Source organism: Corythoichthys intestinalis, chromosome 4 (genome assembly GCF_030265065.1).
Source record: "Corythoichthys intestinalis isolate RoL2023-P3 chromosome 4, ASM3026506v1, whole genome shotgun sequence".
Taxonomy (NCBI): Eukaryota; Metazoa; Chordata; class Actinopteri; order Syngnathiformes; family Syngnathidae; genus Corythoichthys; species Corythoichthys intestinalis.
In genome coordinates, this window is record NC_080398.1 from 6,343,229 (window position 1) to 6,363,767 (window position 20,539).

The following is a 20,539-nucleotide window of genomic DNA, read 5'->3' on the forward strand; positions in this document are numbered from 1 at the left end:
TTGCTCGTGTTTTATCTCTACCGTCCCTTGAAATTAATCTTATGATTTTTTTTTTTTTGCACTGGCTTTTTAAGAGTTGCATTGAGTTAGCATATAAAACAGAATTGAATTCCTTTAGTGAAATAATCAGGGAAATAGAATTTTTTTTGGATTTTTTATTTAATTTATATGAAGGAACGTTCCCGAAAGTCTATAAAACGAGCAGGTGTGTCCCTGATTGCCAATGACGTCCGCCAGGTGGCGCTGTGTAATTAAAGGCGAGCCCACTCAGTCACGCTAGTGTGCTATCTCTCGGCGTGTCCGATCTTTTTTTTCTTTTCTTTTTGCTGTCAGCGTTGCACTAAAGCAGCCATTTTTTGTCTTTCTGTCAGTCTCGGTCGGATTTGTCCCCGCCGTCGTGTTATGTGAGCGTGCAGACGGCGTGGGTGTTGTCCGCGTGCGTGGAAGCCATACGCGGCGTGTGTGCGTGTGTGGCGGCGACAACCGGCCCACGGAAGCTTCTAGAAAAGTCAGGTAAGGTTTGTCACTTTTGGACTGAAAGGAGTCGATGGGGGAATTTTCTAGTGTTGACAGCTGTTGAAATTAGCATTGTTTTTAGTTGGGGTGACGTCATGAACTCTGCGACCTCATGTGTGCGCACTTTTAGTGTCGAGGAGTTGTAAGGGGGCTGCTTCGTCGCTGAGGGGCGCTAGAACACAGGCAAATAAACTCACGGCAGAAGGAATAAACTCAATGAGAAGAATATGAATCGAAAAAGTCCAAAAGGTGATAAATTAAATTTTATTGAATTAAACTGATCTAATAAATGCATTAAAATTTTTGAATAAAACAAATCCATATAAATAAAGTTTTGACTAAACGCTAAGGTGATATATCATTTTACTTTAGAACTTTTTTTAATCTACTGACATTTATAAAGTGTTCTCAAAAAAAGTAAAGCAAAACCAAAGATTATAAACCCTATTTATTAAAAGAAATGCATTTAAAGTATTCAAAAAAAACCTTTTGAGAGACTATAACTAAATTTAACTGAGCGGCTCTGACAATGAATAAATGCTAAGGTGATTTTAAAAAAGTACTAAACTAAAACAATTTAATATCCATCAAAATCATTTTGATAAAATTGAATGAACAAAAAAGTCTAAAATAAAACCAAAGATATTAATTAGGTGAAATATGAAACGAAGAACTTAAACAATTACCAACAAAAGATGATAAATGAACTTTATTGAATTAAAAAAAAAAAACTGATTTATAATGGATGCATTAAAAGTGTTTAAATATTGTCCTTAATCCAGTATTTTTTTCAAAATTTAAATGCCTAGTTGATTTTAAGTCTCAAACTAAAATATTTATATTTTCTAAATAAAAGAATAAAAATACATAAATAAAATAAAATACAAAATGATTTCAAATCCACTGAAATGATTTTATAAAACTGAATTTCTTAAAAAATCTGAAGTAAAACAGATTAATTTTCCTGATCAAAAACTGTTATTTAAAAAAAAAAAAAAAAAAAAAAAGACGTTAATGTTTGTTATGAGTGACATTAACCTGATTATAATAAAAAAAAAAAGAAGTTTTTAAAAACATTTTTTTGGGGGGCCAAATAAATTGTCCTAAATGCATTAAAAATATTCACATCCACTGAAAGTAAAATATATTTAAGAAAAATTGTAACTGTAAAAAATGTAAAAAGAAAAAAAAAATTTAAATTAATCGATTTAAAAAAAAAAAAAAAAAAAATGTTGCTCACGAATAAATGAAATTCTAATGAAAAAATGAAACAAAAAAAAATTGTGTTTATTTTTTGGAAGTGACAATAACGGTATTAATAATTCAATCGAATGAAAAAAAGAATTGTCCTAAAATTAATCCAATGAAAGAATTCCACTACATTTACAAATATGACTACATGAATCCACCCAACGCTTTAATAAAATCTAAATTAACTCTAATACTAATCAGATAATCATTGCCAACCTCCCAGTTCAAATTGATTGGACATCTATCGCCGTCAATGGCATCCAATGGGCTAGTGATGACCATATAGTGAACTATCCCTGACTCGAGGTTTGGAGTGAATCAACTTTTGTTCCAAGTGCAAAAAAAAAAATAAAAGCCAAAACATAAGCGTTAAGTCAGGTTGTCAAACTGGAAAATGCTTTTTCGTTCACTCGTACTTCTTTAAACACACATTTCCTTTTCAAGCTGACATTCCTGCGAGTGTAAGTGAGTCACGGACCGGCGACACACCTTTGCCGTTGCGAGCCCGCCCGCCCGCTTGGAATGTTACAAGCCCGACTTGTGTTTGCATTTCGCCTTGTTTGACTTGTTACGTCGTGCTTACTCCACACTACAATCTCATGTTAAATGGAGAAAGTGTCAGAAATGATAGATAGTGATCACCTTTGCACTGTTTATATTCGGGATGGACCAATTGGAGTTTGGAACTAGCTGCAATCGGACAAAACCCATGAATAGAAGTATAAGTAAAAATCTCAAGGAGCTGAACCTGAAGTTGGACATTTGGAGTTCATTTCAAGACTAGTTCTAAATAAAAGTAAAAGGGGAGGAGAAAAAGAAATGGCCCCTGGCACCAGTTGGACCCATCATCACGAAATGTGGTAGACGTGTCAATCAAAGCCAGACACACCAAAGAGTCTCAAGGACCCATGCCTAAAATTGAATATTTTGGTTTGTAGCAACCGTTTCGGGTGAATTTTAAGGCTCATTAAAAAAATGGTAAAAGAAAAAAAATTGGCCCCTAACAACAGTTTGACCCATCATGTTGAAAACTTGATGGACATGTCCATCGTTACCAAACACACAAGAAAGTCTCAAAGACCCATGCCAAAAATGGAATAATATGGTTTGTTGCAGCCATCTTGGGTGAATTTTAAGGCTCAAATTTTGGAAAGTTAAGCACAAAAAAAAAACATGAGCCCCCGGCACCAGTTGGACCCATCATCTTGAAACTTGGTGTACATGTGCATCATTACCAGACACAAAAAAATGTGTCAAGGACCCATGCCCAAAATTGAATATTTTGGTTTGTAGCAGCCATTCTGTGTGAACTGTAAGACTCATACTAAAAAAAAAATTTTTTAAAAAGAAAATGAAAAAAATTAGCCCCTAGCACCATTTTGACCCATCATCATGAAACTTGGTGGACGTGTCCATCATTACCAGACATACAAAAAAAGTCTCAAGGACCCATGCCCAAAATTTACTATTATGTTTGTAGCAGCCATTTTGTGGAAATTGTAAGGCTGAAATTAAAAAAAGTACAAGGAAAAAAAATAGCCCCTAAGACCAGTTTGACCCATCATCTTGAAACTTGGTGGACATGTCCATCACTTCCGGACAAACAAAAAAGTCTCAGGGGCCGATGCCCAAAATTAAATATTTTGGTTAGTAGCAGCAGTTTTGTGTAAATTTTAAGGTTCATTCAAAAATAATGGTTAAAGAAAAAAAAAAAAGGCCCCTAACACCAGTTTGACCCATCATCTTGAAACTTGGTGGACATGTCCATCATTACCAGAGACACAAAAAAGTCTCAGGGACCCATGCCCAAAATTGAATGATATGGTTTGTAGCAGCCGTCTTTTGTGAATTTTAAGGCTCATACTAAAAAAAAATGATAAAAGAAAAAAAGTTAGCCCTGAGCACCAACTTGACACATCATCATGAAACTTGGTGTACATGTGCATCATTACCAGACACGCAAAAAAGTCTCAAGGACCCATGCCCAAAATTGAATATTTTGGTCTGTAGCAGCAGCCATTTTGTGTTAAAAAATGCTAAAAGGAAAAATTAGCCCATGCACCAGTTCGACCCATCATCATGAAACTTGGTGGACATGTCCATCATTACCAGACACAAAAAATAGCCTCAAGGACCCATGCCCAAAATGTAATATTTTGTTTGTAGCAGCCATTTTGTGTGAATTTTAAGGTTCATTCAAAAATAATGGTTAAAGAAAAAAAAAATTGGCCCCTAGCACCAGTTTGACCCATCATCATGAAACTTGGTGGACATGTCCATCATTACCAGACACACAATAAAGGTCTCAAGGACCCATGCCCAAAATTTAATATTTTGGTTTGTAGGAGCCAATATGTGTGAATTGTAAGGCTCACACTAAAAAAATAGAAAATGAAAAAAAAAATAGCCCCTAAGACCAGTTTGACCCATCATCTTGAAACTTGGTGGACATGTCCATCACTACCGGACAAACAAAAAAGTCTCAAGGGCCGATGCCCAAAATTAAATATTTTGGTTAGTAGCAGCCATTTTGTGTGAATTTTAAGGTTCATTCAAAAATAATGGTTAAAGAAAAAAGAATTGGCCCCTAGCACCAGTTTGACCCATCATCATGAAACTTGGTGGACATGTCCATTATTACCAGACAGACAAAAAAGGTCACAAGGACCCATGCCCAAAATTAAATATTTTGGTTAGTAGCAGCCATTTTGTGTGAATTTTAAGGTTCATTAAAAAATAATGGTTAAAGAAAAAAAATTGGCCCCTCGCACCAGTTTGACCCATCATCTTGAAACTTGGTGGACATGTCCATCATTACTAGACACACTAAAAAGTCTCAAGGACCCATGCCCAAAATTGAATAATATGGTTTGTAGCAGCCATTTTGGGTGAATTTTACGGCTCATACTAAAAAAAATGGTAAAAGAAAAAAAGTTAGCCCCTAGCACCAGTTTGACCCATCATCATGAAACTTGGTGGACATGTCCATTATTGCCAGACACACAAAAAGGTCACAAGGACCCATGCCCAAAATTAAATATTTTGGATAGTAGCAGCCATTTTGTGTGAATTTTAAGGTTCATTAAAAAATAATGGTTAAAGGAAAAAAATTGGCCCCTCGCACCAGTTTGACCCATCATCTTGAAACTTGGTGGACATGTCCATCATTACTAGACACACTAAAAAGTCTCAAGGACCCATGCCCAAAATTGAATAATATGGTTTGTAGCAGCCATTTTGGGTGAATTTTACGGCTCATACTAAAAAAAATGGTAAAAGAAAAAAATTAGCCCCTTGCACCATTTGACCCATCATCATGAAACTTGGTGGACGTGTCCATCATTACCAGACACACAAAAAAAGTCTCAAGGACCCATGCCCAAAATTTGATATTTTGTTTGAGGCAGCCATTTCGTGTGAATTGTAAGGCTGAAAAAAAAGTACAAGAAAAAAATTAGCCCCTAAGACTAGTTTGACTCATCATCTTGAAACTTGGTGGACATTTCCATCACTACCAGACAAACAAAAAAGTCTCAAGGGCCCATGCCCAAAATTGAATATTTTGGTTAGTAGCAGCCATTTTGTGTGAATTTTAAGCCTCATTGAAAAATAATGCTTAAAGAAAAAAAAATTGGCGCCTAGCGCCAGTTTGACCCATCATCTTGAAACTTGGTGGACATGTCCATCATTACCAGAGACACAAAAAAGTCTCAAGGACCCATGCCCAAAATTGAATATTTGGTTTATAGCAGCCATTTTGCATGAATTTTAAGGCTCGTACTAAAAAAAAAAAAAGCGGGTCAAATAAAAATATTAGCCCCTTGCACCAGTTCTACCCATCATCATGAAACTGTGGTCATGTCCTTAATTACTAGACACACAAAAAGTCTCAAGGACCCATACCTAAAATTGAATATTTTGGTTTTTATAGGCGATTTGGGTTGAATTTGAATGCTCATACTTTGGACAGACATGAAAAAACATGTTTGTTAACATGTGACTCGGTGGAAAACCAAACTAGGAGGAAAATTTTGGAGGCGGTTGTGTAAAATGGTGACTGCTGCTTTCCAGCAGGCCTGCCACCGCCTGACCAAAGCGGGATGCGTCGTCTTAGTCCGTTTTTAAACGCATGCACATTTCTACACGTTTCCTTCATGAACTCCACCCAGACAAGAAAAACTATAAAAGGAAATCCAGCATCTCCTCAATGAGATCTTTTGAAGATGTCACACGTAACTATGGATTTACAATGGGACTTTCGCAGATTACCGGATTTTGGTTTTCATTCTCGGGTTCGATGGACCACTGCAACCTCCTTTACGGGGAGACTGTTGATAGGAACTTCATCATGAACACGTGAGGTCTTTATTGTACTTTAAATTATAACAATTCAGATCAGATTGGTATAGAAATAATTAGTGCTGTAACCATTAATCGATTAACTCGAGTAATTTGATTGGGAAAAAAGCTTCAAATCAAATTTTGCTGCTTCGAGTGTTCTTTTAATTAGTGACATTGTTATTTGGGACTGGGACTTGCACTGCCACTGACAACAGTGAATATGCCATAACTCATCTAATATGGCTGAATCTAGCTGCTCCCTGTTAAGACCAACTTAAAGTATATTTTTGTTTGAGCTAATATGTTTGTTTATGCATTCGTTATTTAGTTTAGAAGTATATTCAGCAATTTTTGTGGGAATATGTGTTTGAACGTTTAACTAAGAGCTTTTTAAAAAAGAAAAAGTTGGCATTTTGTAGCATTTAAGCTACAGGACTTTTGCTTTTCAATTTAGCCAATTTTTCTTTTGTTGCACTTCAATCCTCATTTTTTTATACTGTTTGAGGCTAAGCGCAGGTATTTTAATTTCGTTTTAAATGCTTTTAATCTTTTTTAAAATGCGATCTTAGCAAGTCAATATAAATATTATTGCAAGCAACACTTGTTTGTTACGTTTTACATCTAAAATTTATTCTGCAAGCCATTAAATGTTTTTAATTCGATCACTTGATTATTTTGATTAAGTAACTAATCAATAGATTAATGGATTATTTAAATAATCGATAGCTGCAGCCCTATAAATAATTATTCTTTACTTTGTGGTAAAAGCGGCCTTAATACATATCCCTGAGGTACACCAACAAAAAAAATACATCCTAAATTTAAAAATACAAATTTAAGAATCAAAATATTTTATATACACACACCCATATATATATATATATATATATATATGTATATATTAGAGCTGTCAAGCGATTAAAATTTTAATTACAGCTTAAAAATTATAATTAATCCCAATTCAAACCATCTATAAAATATGCCATATTTTTCTGTAAATTATTGTTGGAATGGAAAGATAAGACACAAGATGGATATATACATTCAACATACGGTACATAAGTATTGTATTTGTTTATTGTAACAATAAATCAACAAGATGGCATTAACATTATTAACATTCTGTTAAAGCGATCCATGGATAGAAAGACTTGTAGTTCTTAAAAGATAAGTGTTAGTACAAGTTATATAAATTTTATATTAAAACCCCTCTTAATGTTTTCGTTTTAATAAAATTTGTAAAATTTTCAATCAAAAAATAAACTAGTAGCCCGCCAATGTTGATGTCAATAATTACGCAATGGCCCTGGGTGCTGAAGCCCATAAAATCAGTCGCACCCAAGCACCAGCAGAGGGCGACAAAACTCCCAAAAACACAAGTAACAAGTGGACATTGCACTTTGCTGTCATTTTAATCTGTTTGAGCGGGCATGGGCGTTAATTGCGTCAAATATTTTACCGTGATTAATTTAAAAAATTAATTATCGCCCGTTAACGCGATAATTTTGACAGCCTAAATAAATATATGAATATTTTTTTAAATAAAAAAAAATAGGAATTTACTGATATTTTATATGAATTTGATCTTTTTATGAATGTTTTTAGGATTGAGGAATTACTTATTTTTAGCAGTATTTTTTTCAATTAAATTTTCTATATAAGGTAGTTTTGTACTTTGATTGAAGGGCAACCTTTTCGGGGTGTACCCCGCCTTCTGGCCGTGATGAGCTGGGATAGGCTCTGGCACCCCCGCGACCCTCGTGAGGATAAGTGCTATGGAAGATGAATGAATGTTTATGTACGTTTGTTAAATGTAAATTCATTCGTCGTATTATTGTTTTTAATTTTTTTTAATATGAGTCTCTTCATACTGCAGATAGGTTCGCGTTAACGCTTACTCGTCAGTGTCATCATGTCTACTGAGGTCAGTGTGTCTATCTGTATTTGTGTGTGTGTGTGTTCTGTCAGATAAAGCTCAACAGCTGCACCGCAAATACACACACACACTGTAGGCCGACTCCTCCTAGTCGCCTCCCTCCTTCCCTCGTAACCCGGAAAGCCGTCCATGCACTTTTCCAGGCGTGGACACACGCACTCGCGTAAGCAGCAAGCGAGGCCTTTCGCTCTTGTGTTTTCTTTTCCTTCACGACGCAGTCGTCCGGCAAGCTTCTGCCTCCGTTTGCTAGACCTAAGAGGTAAGCTCTGTGCTTTTTTGTTGTTGTTTTTTTTGTATTGGTCTTTTCCAATAGGAATTTGGAAGTGTTCATGAGCAACTTTTAGATTGGGAAGTTGAAGAGCCTGAATGAGCACTTTGTGTGAGCGCTTTGAGCTAATCATGAGCACTTTTCCATGCTGAGTGAGCGTGGAGAGCGGGAGTGTGGGCGTGGGTGCACGTGTCGCTTAGGCGGGTTAGGAGGACGTTGGGCTCGGGTGGGTGGGTGGCAGGCAGGCAAACGTTTGGACACCCACTTTGCTTGCCACTGAGAGTAAAAAGTGCACAAGTGCCTCGATTTTTCTCTATTTTTTCTCCAATGGCAAAAATATATATGATATATATTAGGGCTGTCAGACGATTAAAATTTTTAATCGATTTAATCACAGCTTAAAAATTAATTAATCGTAATTAATCGCAATTCAAACCATCTCTAAAATATCCCATATTTTTCTGTAAATTATTGTTGGAATGGAAAGATAAGACAGGACGGATATATACATTCAACATAGTGTACATAAGTACTGTATTTGTTTATTATAACAATAAATCCACAAGATGGCATTAACATTATTAACATTCGTTCTGTGAAATGGATCCATGGATAGAAAGACTTGTAATTCTTAAAGGATAAATGTGACTTTGTATATTGTGACTAAATATTGCCATCTAGTGTATTTGTTGAGCTTTCAGTAAATGATACTGTAGCGATTTAACTTCTGCCCAAATGCATGATGGGTGCAACCATGCATTGCTTTGTTGAAACATGGTTGCAACCATGACTGTGTGTGGTTCCTGCAAATGCTATATCATCTCTGCGTTGTGTGCAATACATGGTGTTAAGAAAGATACTTTTACCATTCTTCCCCACGTCGATTCCCACTCTATTTATATTTATTGTGTGACAGATGTCAATTAAAAGCACGGCTACCCTGACTGCTTGTATCTACTCCACTCACTTGATGCTGTCTTTTGTCACTGTATATAAGTAAAACAGCGCCATTGTAGGCTGTTAGCAGTAATGCGTGAGTGGGTTGGTCCGCGCATGCGTTAATTGCATTGAATATTTTAACGTGATTAATTTAAAAAATTATCGCCCGTTAACGTGATAAATTTGACATCCCTATTTATATATACGGTAAAAAATGTATATGTATATAAATATACCTGTAAATTACGACTGCATTAACAATCCTATTAGCTCAAACCAAAGCTTGCAACCTTATGATGGTGTCATGTCATTCATAAGTCTTATGGCGCCACTGTCAAATAAAGTGTTACCAAATACCATAAGTAGCAATTAATGAAACAACTGGAACAGTAACTGAAGAAATAGTACAGAACATGAATTTTGATTCTTATTTACAACTGCACGGCTGCAATGCATATTAGGAGGCATGTTGGACAACAAAAGTGTTGACAGCAGGTGGCAGCAGAGGTTGACTGTCTCCCCCAAGGGAGCAATGATGGCCAAATGAAGCTTCTTGAAGCAAAGAAGCTTTGCAGCCAATTGGTTCATTTGTTCTTTTGACAGCTGTATGATGCCACTGTCAAATAAAGTGTTACCGGCTAATATCTTGTGGTGTAAATATCCCATAATACAGTGAGGCTTATAGTCCATTGTAGACAAATGTCATTTTTGTGTCAAATTTGGTGGGTGGCGGCTTATTGTCATGTGCGCTTTATAGTGCGAAAATTATGGTAGTTATTTTGTAGCACTACTTAAAAGGGTAAATTCCGACTTGCACTGAAATTCGGGTTACGTCGCTAGTAGAGGAATGGAACTCGTTCGTAACCCGGGGACAAATTTTATTTATTTATTTTTTTTTTTTTTAAAACATAAAATGCCAATTGAAAATTGCACGTAGGCCACACTTTTTTTTTCTCCAAAATGTCAATTTTTTAAACTTATTTAAAAAAAAAAAAAAATTGCTTTTTTTTTTTTTGTTTTGTTTTGTTTTGTTTTTTTGTTCATGGCAAAATACACATGAGCCACACGAATACTACACTATAACGTCAAATAGTGGGCCCCGAAATATTGTTCCGAGGGACTCGGTTGGCCCGCGAGTCGCAAGTTTAAGACCCTGCATTACTATTATTTTTTTAAATTGGCAATTTACAAGATGAACCATAGACTTCATTATATACTGACAGGACACGGGGCGCTGACACTGCTCCATGCCTTTGGGTAGGGGGCCTGCCCACACCTAGCATCAAGAGGAGTTATTCTCACACACACACGTAACATCTAACACTGGATTTATGTTGTAAAAGTGCCAAAGCTGTACCGCATACAAACAGGAAGTATTGTCTCAGGAGTGATTTGTTCGGGGATTCAAGCTAATATATTTTTCGTACCATGCGTGCATTTTGAAACGGGGAAAAAAAATCAATGAGAGAAATTGGCCGCTACAGCATTGGCGTCCTACATCGCAAATAAAATAAATGCCAACTGCGCGTTTTTTGCTTTTAATCAAAAATGGAGACTGTTTTACGTCCATATCTATAACGAATTCAGGGATTTAAGGATTTATTCATAAGAATTTTCATCGTAAAAAGCACTTTGTGGTGCTAAGGTGGCCGCCACATTGGCTAAAAGACTAGCATCACATTTGACATATTTACGGAAAATGAATGCTAACTGCTCGTTTTTGCTTTTAACCAAGAATCGAGACTGTTTTACATTCATATCTAAAAGAAATCAGAGTTTCAAGCATTTATTCACAAGAATTTTCTACGTAAAAAGCTCTTTATCTGTGTTTCCACTCGGTCAGATTTGACGGAGATAGGTCCCCTATTAATCGGGCCTGCGCCCCGTGTCCCGTCAATATATTATGAAGTCTATGAATAAAATACTTTTCTATCAGATTTCAGGAAATTGAACAAATAGACCAAAAGAAACAATTGCAGTATGACATTTTTTAACTCATTGACTGCAATAGACGTCATATACATTTTGACTACATATAATGTATATTTGTCAAGAAACAAATTCATGATGACTCTTCATATCCTTCATATGTTTAGTTATTTATTTTTTAATAATCATGTTGAACTGTGCCCGACGGGAAGGTTGCCTGTTCCTGTGCTAGCGAGTCAGGAAAGGCGTCCCGCCTTCCTCGCTGGAATAATAACCGTAGTAAAAAGTATGAATAACAGCCTCGTTCAATTAGACCCTGAGGCTTGTGGAAAGTTTTCACTTCACAAAAAAAAAAAAAGAAAAGAAAAAGTCTCCAATGTCCATGTAACACAAAGCGTTTGTCTACTCTTTCGCTACTTGGCAACTACCGTTTTAACGTGCCGTCCTTTGCAGCGATTCGAAGCCCTCGCCGCCATTGCCATGGAAATGCCAGGCCAGAGACGCAGCGGGCGCAGCGCCGCCTCGCCGACCCGCATCACCCGCCTTCAAGAGAAGGAGGACTTGTGCAACCTGAACGACCGCCTGGCCGTCTACATCGACAAGGTGCGCTCGCTGGAGTCCGAGAACGCCGGCCTGCGTCTGCGCATCACAGAGTCCGAGTCGCTGGTCAGCCGGGACCTCAGCGGCATCAAGGCGACCTACGAGGCCGAGCTGGCAGACGCTCGCAAGACCCTCGACCAGGTGGCCAAGGAGCGCGCCCGCTTGCAGCTGGAGCTCGGGAAAGTCAAGGAGGAGTACAAGGAGCTCAAAGCCAGGTAAGATTCCTTCTATTGGAGGTCTTTTTAAGTCATATAAAGTTCTTTGAAAATTCAGCCCCCGTAGACCGTTTCACTTACCAACATGGAATTTGGTAAGCAGGTCAATCGCAAGTATACGCACAAAAAAGTCTCAGGAAGGCATGCTCTAAAACGCACAGGAGGCAGCCATTTTGATATGAAGCGGACATCTTTTGATGGATTTATTGTGCCCTCAGTTTTTTGTTTTGTTTTTTAAAAATTCAGCCCCCGAAGACAATTTGACGTAGCAACATAAAATTTGGCAAGCATGCCAAGCACAAGTAGCCCCACAAAAAAGTCTCAGGAAGGCATGCTCTAAAACGCACAGGAGGCAGCCATTTTGATATGAAGCAGACATCTTTTGATGGCTTTATCATGCCCTCAGTTTTTTTTTGTTTTTGGAAAATTCAGCCCCGAAGACGGTTTGACGTAATGGCATGGAATTTGGTAGGCGTGTCAATCACAAGTAGACGCACAAAAAAGTCTCAGGAAGGCATGCCCTAAAAACACACAGGAAGTTAGCAACTTTTGGGTAAAGCGAGCATTGATTTAAGTTAAAAGTCAGATATTTTGGTTTGAAGCTGACATCGTTTAATGGGTTTATTGTGCCCTCAAAATTTGTTGAAAAATTCAGCCCCCGGAGACTATTTGACTTAGCAACGTAAAATTTTATAGGCGTGCCAATCACAAGTAGACCCACAAAAAAGTCACTGGAAGGCTTGCCCCAAAACGCACAGGAAGTTAGCCACTTTTGTTTGAAGCAGACATCATTTGATAGCTTTATCATGCCTTCAAAGCTTAATGTAAAATTCAGCCGCCAGAGACCATTAAACTTGGCAACAAGAAATTTGGTAGGTGTGTCAATCACAAATAGACCCACAAAAACGTCTCAGAAAGCCATGCCATAAAACGCACAGGAAGTCAGCCATTTTGGTATGAATCGCACATTGTTTGATGGCTTTATCGTGGCCTCAGTTGATTTGTTCTTATAAAAAAATCAGCCCCTAAAGACGGTTTGATGTAACAGCATGGAATTTGGTAGGAATGTCAGACAAAGATAGACCCACAAAAAAGTCTCAGGAAGGCTTGCCCAAAAATGCACAAAAAAAGATACCCAGTTTTGTTTGAAGCAGACATTGTTTGATGGCTTAATTGCACCCTCAGTTTTTTTATTTTTAAAACAATTAAGCCCCCAAAGACTGTTTGACATAACGGCATGGAATTTGGTAGGTGTGTCAATAACAAGTAAACCCACAAAAAAGTCTCAGGAAGGCATGCCCAAAAAAACACAGGACGTTAGCTACTTTTGGGTAAACCGAGCATTGATTCAAGTTGCAAGTCAGCTATTTTTGTCCGAAAATTTGATGGCTTTATCTTGCCTTCAAAGTTTAATGAAAAATTCAGTCCCCACAGACGTTTTAACTTAGCAGCAAGAAATTTGGTAGACATATCAATCGTAAGTAGACCCACAAAAAAGTCTCAGGAAGGCATGCCCAAAAATGCACAGGTAGTCAACCATTTTGGTTTGAATTGGACATTGTTTGATGGAATTATCAGGCCATCCAAGAATCTTCTACGATTCAGCCCCTGAAGAGGGTTTTACTTAGCAACATGAAGTGTTGTAGGTGTGTCAGTCAAAAGTACACCCACAAAAAAGTCTGATGAAGGCATACCCAAAAATGCTCAGGAAGTCAGCCATTTTGGTTTGAATTGGACATTGTTTGATGGAATTATCAGGCCCTCCCAGATTCTTTTAAAATTCAGCCCCTGAAGATGGTTTTACTTGGCAGCATGAAATTTGGTAGGCATGTCAATCACAAGTAAACCCACAAAAAAGTCTCAGGAAAGCATGCCCAAAAACGCACAGGAAGTTAGCTACTTTTGGGTGAAGCGAGCATTGATTCAAGTTGCAAGTCAGATCTTTTTATCCAAAGATTTGTTGGCTTTATCGTACCTTCAAAGTTTAATGTAAAATTCAGCCCCCAGAGACGGTTTAACTTAGCAACAAGAAATTTGGTAGTCGTGTCAATCAGAAGTAGACCCACAAAAAAGTCTCAGGAAGGCATACCCAAAAATGCAAAGGACGTTGGCCATTTTGGTTTGAATTGGACATTGTTTGATGAAATTATCAGCCCCTCCAAGATTCTTTTAAAATTCAGCCCCTGATGATGATTTCACTTAGCAACATGAAATTTGGTAGGTGTGTCAGTCAAAGGTAGACCCACAAAAAAGTCTCATAAAGGCATACCCAGAAATGCACAGGAAGTCAGCTATTTTGGTTTGAATTGGACATTGTTTGATGGAATTACGCATCAGGCCATCCAACATTCTTTTTAAATTCAGCCATTGAAGATGGTTTTACTTAGCAACATGAAATTTGGAAGGTGTGTCAGTCAAAGTAGACCCACAAAAAAGTCTCATGGAGGCATACCCAAAAATGCACAGGAAGTCAGCCATTTTGGGTTCAATTGGACAATGTTTGATGGAATTATCAGGCCCTCCCAGATTGTTTTAAAATTCAGCCCCTTAACATGGTTTTACTGAGCAACATGAAATTTGGTAGGTGTGTCAGTCAAAGGTAGACCCACAAAAAGTCTCATGAAGGCATACCCAAAAATGCACAGGAGGTCAGCCGTTTTGGTTTGAATTGGACATTGTTTGGTTGAATTATCAGGCCCTCCAAGATTCTTTTTAAATTCAGCCCCTGAAGATGGTTTTACTTAGCAAAGTGACATTTGGAAGGTGTGTCAATTGCAAGTAGACCCACAAAAAAGTCTGATGAAGGCATACCCAAAAATGCACAGGAAGTCAGCCGTTTTGGTTTGAATTGGACATTGTTTGATTGAATTACTGTATCAGGCCCTCCCACATTCTTTTAAAATTCAGCCCCTGAAGATGGTTTTACTTAGCAATATGAAATTTGGTAGGCAATTGCAAGTAGACCCACGAAAAATTCTCAAGAACTGATACTCAGAAACACATAGGAAATCAGGCAGGTTTGATGAAGTAATAGTGCCCAGTTTGTTGTACAATTGAGCCCACTAAGACAGTTTTACTTAGTAGTATTTGATTTGGTAGACTTGTCGAAAATAGTAGAGACCAAGTAGATCTTAGGTAGCCAAGCCCAAAACCCCAAAGGAAGTCGGCTATTTTTGTGTAAAGCGAGCACTGATTTATGCCAAAAATTCATCCCCCAAAGCAAGTTTTACTTGTAAGTTTTGAAATCTTTTTAAGGATCTACTCATGATCGACAAATTTGGTGTTCAGTCTTGCTGCCGCTATCTACATATGTAATAATGTTCAAGCTGATAAATATGTGGAGGCCTGCCAGCGGCGTGCACAAAGTCGTCAAACAAACGTCTCCTTAGTGTCTGATTGTGGCGTTGGCATCCCAGCAATGTCTCGGAGCACTTCAGACCTGTGTGGAAGGAAGGTGGAGGTCCTAACGGGAAACAGCGGCTAAACATAGTACAGCAGACTCTCACGTGCATTTTTAGCAGCTAGCGTGGTCTTTGTATACGGCCACCAAGTGATAGTTATCAGTCTTGTGATGGGCGGCGGCCTGGAATCGCCCCGTTTGTCCGGGCCGGGCCTCGGGCTGCTTTGTGTTCGGTCGTCATGGCAACCGGGAAGCCTCGGCAGTCCCTCGTGACTCCGCGCTGACTCACTGGGGCTGATCTGACTGGCCCGGTTTGGAATGAGTGAATTGGGAAGTGCGTGCGAGTTCCCGTGAATCGAAGGAGTTAATGTTGAACTAGTACACGGAACACGTGCGCAATTCGGATCCCTTCGGGCACGAGATCGAGCTGTCACAGACAAACGGTTCCTCATTGAACGTTGTTTAATATGGAAATAAAGGGGGAAGAGGTGGGCTTAATCTTTTACAACTCTGTGCATGATGGCAATTTTCTCTCTGTATAATTTTAATACACTCTGTTAATATTTTTAACAAATTTAAATAATGTCCTTTAAATTTGAATTTGATTCTGTAGATTTTTTTTTTTTTTTTGTACTCATGTTTTTTTACATGGACTTAAAGAAATTATTATTACATCATTGAAATTTAATTTAGTTTAATTTCTCTCATAAGAATAATTGAGAAATGTTTATTTACTACAGACATTTAAGCATTCTTATTGAATTTGATTAAAAATAGTTGCAGACAACTTGCTTTTAATTAACCATTAGAATTCTTTCAAATAAAAAAATGTAGACACAGTGTATATATATATATATATTTTTTTTTGACAATTTACTCAGGTCTGTTACATTGATCAATCATTAATCAAAATATAATTTAAATTTCAGTTAAAGAATTATTTTACAATATTTACTACATGTACTTTAAAATGAAAAATACTATTTTTATTGACTTTTTTTTTATTCATTACATTGACTTTTAAACAAAAAAATCAAATGTATTTTATTTAAAAATGTAAATATCATTTATTCATGTCTATAATGACGTATAATTGACTTTTAATCAAGATGTGTAATTTGAATGGTATTTAAGTTGAAATCAAATCAAATGATGATGATAATTAAAAAAAAAATCTTGCACAAAATCTGCTTGTTTACTATGATTTAAGGAAAATACTATGATTTAAATGGAATTTTTTTTTTTTTTTTTTTTTTTTTTTTTTTTAAGCATAGTCATACAGTAATTGTATATTTATTACATGTTAGGAAATATATACTAAGGCTTGACAAATTTGGGTTTGCATTATAAATGTGTTATTATGGCTGCATATTAATACTTTGACTGTAGTAGTACCAGCTGACTGACATTTTTTTGAAACTATAAACACGCCACCTTCTTGATAATGATATAAGTCAACTGATCTCCACACAAGGACTTACCTGCTCTGCCACGCCCGTTCTCGTCTAGGCGTCGGTTTTAGGGCGCGGCTGCACGTCAACAAGATTTAAGAACAAGCTGACAAGCTTGAGCACTTTCAGTCAATACTTCTGCTGTGAATCTCAATTATTTTCATTTTCTCACTAGTAGACATCCAATCCATTCAAATTTGGACATATAGCTCCATCAATGGCAGACAAATTTATTTTTATATATTGCAATGGTGTCTTAGGGCTGTCAAACGATTAAAATTTTTAATCGAGTTAATTACAGCTTACAAATTAATCGTAATTAATCGCAATTCAAACCATCTATAAAATATGCCATATTTTTCTGTAAATTATTGTTGGAATGGAAAGAAGACACAAGATGGATACATACATTCAACATACGGTACATACAGTAAGTACTGTATTTGTTAATTATAACAATAAATCAACAAGATGGCATTAACATTATTAACATTCTGTTGAAGCGATCCATGGATAGAAAGACTTGTAGTTCTTAACAGATAAATGTTAATACAAGTTATAGAAATTTTATATTAAAGCCCCTTTTAATGTTTTTGTTTTAATAAAATTTGTAAAATTTTCAATCAAAAAATAAACTAGTAGCCCGCCATTGTTGATGTCACACAATGCTCGTGGGTGCTGAAGCCCATAAAATCAGTCGCACCCAAGAGCCAGCAGAGGGCAGCAAAACTCCAAAAAACACAAGTAACAAGTTGGCATTGCACTGTGTTGTCATTTTAATCTGTTTGAGGGGGGCATGTGCATTATTTGCGTGAAATATTTTAACGTGATTAATTTAAAAAAATTAATTACCGCCCGTTTACGTGATAATTTTGACAGCCCTACTTAAAATCAATGAGGCTTGAACACTACATTAACCATTTCATGCATGAATTGTGTTTTTTTTTTTTTTTTTCTTATATATTTTTATCCATCCTCAAACTTGCGGCCCAGGGGACAAATGCAGACTATTTTGTTGCGGCTCCCATTTGTATTATTAGTGTTGTGTAGCATACCGTATTTTCCGCGCTATAAGGCGCACCTGAAAGACAGTACGCCTTATAATCCTTATATATAGGTCAATATTGTTTAATCATGGCATGACATTCCCTTTAGTGCAGCACCATCTAGTGGATATATGACGTAATCCCAACCACTACAACTACTACTACTACTACTACTGCTGCGTCTTATAATGCAATGTGCCCTATACTAGTATATAAAAAAAGTTTTAAAATAGGCCATTCATTGAAGGTACGCCTTATGCTAGTAGTACGGAAAATATGGTTTTTAGAATTAATTACAAATTAAAGTCATTGAAAGATCCATTTTGGGGAGAATAAAAAAAAACATCAATTTAAATAATAATTAAAAAATAATTTTGAGGAAAAAAAATTGCTGATTAAAAAAAGCCTTGAGTAATAAAAATATGAACTATTCAAAATGTAATTGAAAAAATAAAAACAACGAATTAGTACATTAAAAAATTCAAATAAGTGTGGCTCGTGTGTATTTTGCTGTGCAATTTTATTCATTTGTTTTGTGACTCTCTTGTGACGTCACATAACTTTAGCTGCCATTGACTGCAATAGACGTCCAATCCTTTGCCGTCAATCAGTGTTGTCAACACCAATATCCCTCCTCTTTTACGGACTACTACAATACACACTCTGTGACCTTGGTTGGCACTGAATGGGTTAAGCTAATGCTAACTTCTGAATAGATGTCCATTGTAGTGACCACTGTCCCTGAAAGGGTTAAATTAACCATCTTTTAATGCTTTGTGTAATTAGTTTGCTTGGTTCCAGCTCTTACTACTGGCGATATCACATGACTACTAGCTCATAGCAAACCCGGCGTGCTAAAAGATGAGCTACCTTCAGCAACCGTTGCTTGCTAGCTATTTCATCTCTCTGTAAGTTGTACTGTTCTTTTGTTTCATATACATGAGCACTGCGTTCCACATATATTTTGTTTGTGTACATCTATGCGAAAAACGCTGTGGAAAAACTTTTAGTAAACTGGATTTTTTGGATACCAAAACTTTCTCCAGGTACCACTGTACAAGGAAAAATGGAACATATTACACCAGTCATGAAGTCACTATATGTTGAGTTAAAGGATTGGACATCTATTGCCATCAGTGGCACTGAAACGTGATCACTGGCTTGCAGGATGAATGAGGTTTTTGTCCGCAGAGGTTGGCAGGATAGTTTACATTGTGTGTGCATGTGCGAGTTTATAGAAGTTTCCATGGAAGCTCTGCTAACGCCGCCTTCTGTGAGTCATTGTAAATCATTGTAAGATGGCGAGCGAATGAATAGTCCCGCTGGGTAAGAGCCATTTTGTGTGGCTTCTTATGTAAGAGCGTTTTTATTTGAACCATCTGAATGTTCGGAGGTTGGCGGAACTCGCAAAAACTCTGACAAGAGTAGACGAAATATTCGTGACTCATTCATTAGTTCTGTTGTTTGTTATAATGATAATTCTTACAGCAAAACTTTTTTTAGAACAATATACAAGCGTATAGGGCAACTGCTGAATTTGCACAAAAGAGCAACGAATGGAATTTTCTCATGGCGTGCTATGAAAGTGTTTTCAAAATGGAGGATTAACCCTTTATCATAGACTTCATGATGATATTGGCAGGGCCGATTAATAGGGGGCCTGTATTGTTGGCGTGGCCGTCAAAGCTGACCGAGTGGAATGACAAAGAGCTTTTTTCGTTGAAAATTCTTGTGAATAAATGCTTACATTTGAATTCTTTATAGATATGGACGTAAAACACTCTCCATTCCTGGTTAAAAGCTAAAAAACAACAACAAAAAACAGTGCCGTTAGCATTTATTTTACATAAATATGTCGAAATACGACGTGGCGGCCGCCTTATGTAAACAGAGCTTTTCCAGTGAAAATACTTGTGCATAATTGCTTAAATCCTTCAATTATTTATATGTATAGACGTGAAACGGTCATGATTCTTGGTTAAAAGCAATTAACCCAAAAAAAATAACAAAAACGTGCATTTAGCATTTATTTTGCGTAAATATGTCGAAGAATGATCCTAGTCTGTTTGTCAATGTGGCGGCCGCCTTGTGTAAACAGAGCTTTTCTGGCAAAAAAAATTGTGAATAAATGCTTAAATCCCTGAATTCTTTATAGATATGAACGTAAAACAGTCTCGATTCTTTGTTAAAAGAGCAAAAAACCGGGCAGTTAGCATTTATTTTACATAAATATGTCGAAGAATGATGCTAGTCTGTTAGTCAATGTAGTGGCCGCCTTATGTAAACAGCTTTTCCGGTGAAAATTCTTGTGAATAAATGCTTGAATCCCTGAATTCTTTATAGATATGGACGTAAAACAGTCTCGATTCTTGGTTAGAAGCAAAAAAAAAAAAAACTGTGCCGTTAGCATTTATTTTACAAACAGTAAATATGTCGAAATACGATGCTAGTCTGTTAGTCAATGTGGGGGCCGCCTTACAACAAAGAGCTTTATACGTTGAAAATTCTTGTGAATAAATGCTTACATTTGAATTCTTGATACGTTGATGTTAGTCAATGTAGTGGCCGCCTTATGTAAACAGCTTTTCCGGTGAAAATTCTTGTGAATAAATGCTTGAATCCCTGAATTCTTTATAGATATGGACGT

At 36.8% G+C, this 20,539-nt stretch overlaps 1 protein-coding gene across 2 annotated transcripts in view; it reads left to right on the forward strand.

Annotated features, from left to right (window-relative positions):
- Positions 1-247: 247 nt before the first annotated feature.
- LOC130914449 (lamin-A-like) overlaps positions 248-20,539 on the forward strand; it is a 71,149-nt gene continuing 50,857 nt past the window's right edge. The window contains exons 1-2 of one of the 2 annotated variants that reach the window (XM_057833638.1): positions 248-513; positions 11,634-11,995. In XM_057833638.1, the coding sequence (XP_057689621.1) occupies positions 11,661-11,995 (335 nt within the window). In that variant the 5' untranslated portion in view covers positions 248-513; positions 11,634-11,660. Of the gene's footprint in view, positions 514-7,507; positions 8,304-11,633; positions 11,996-20,539 lie in introns of those variants that run through there. The other variant, XM_057833640.1, reaches the window with a different exon arrangement.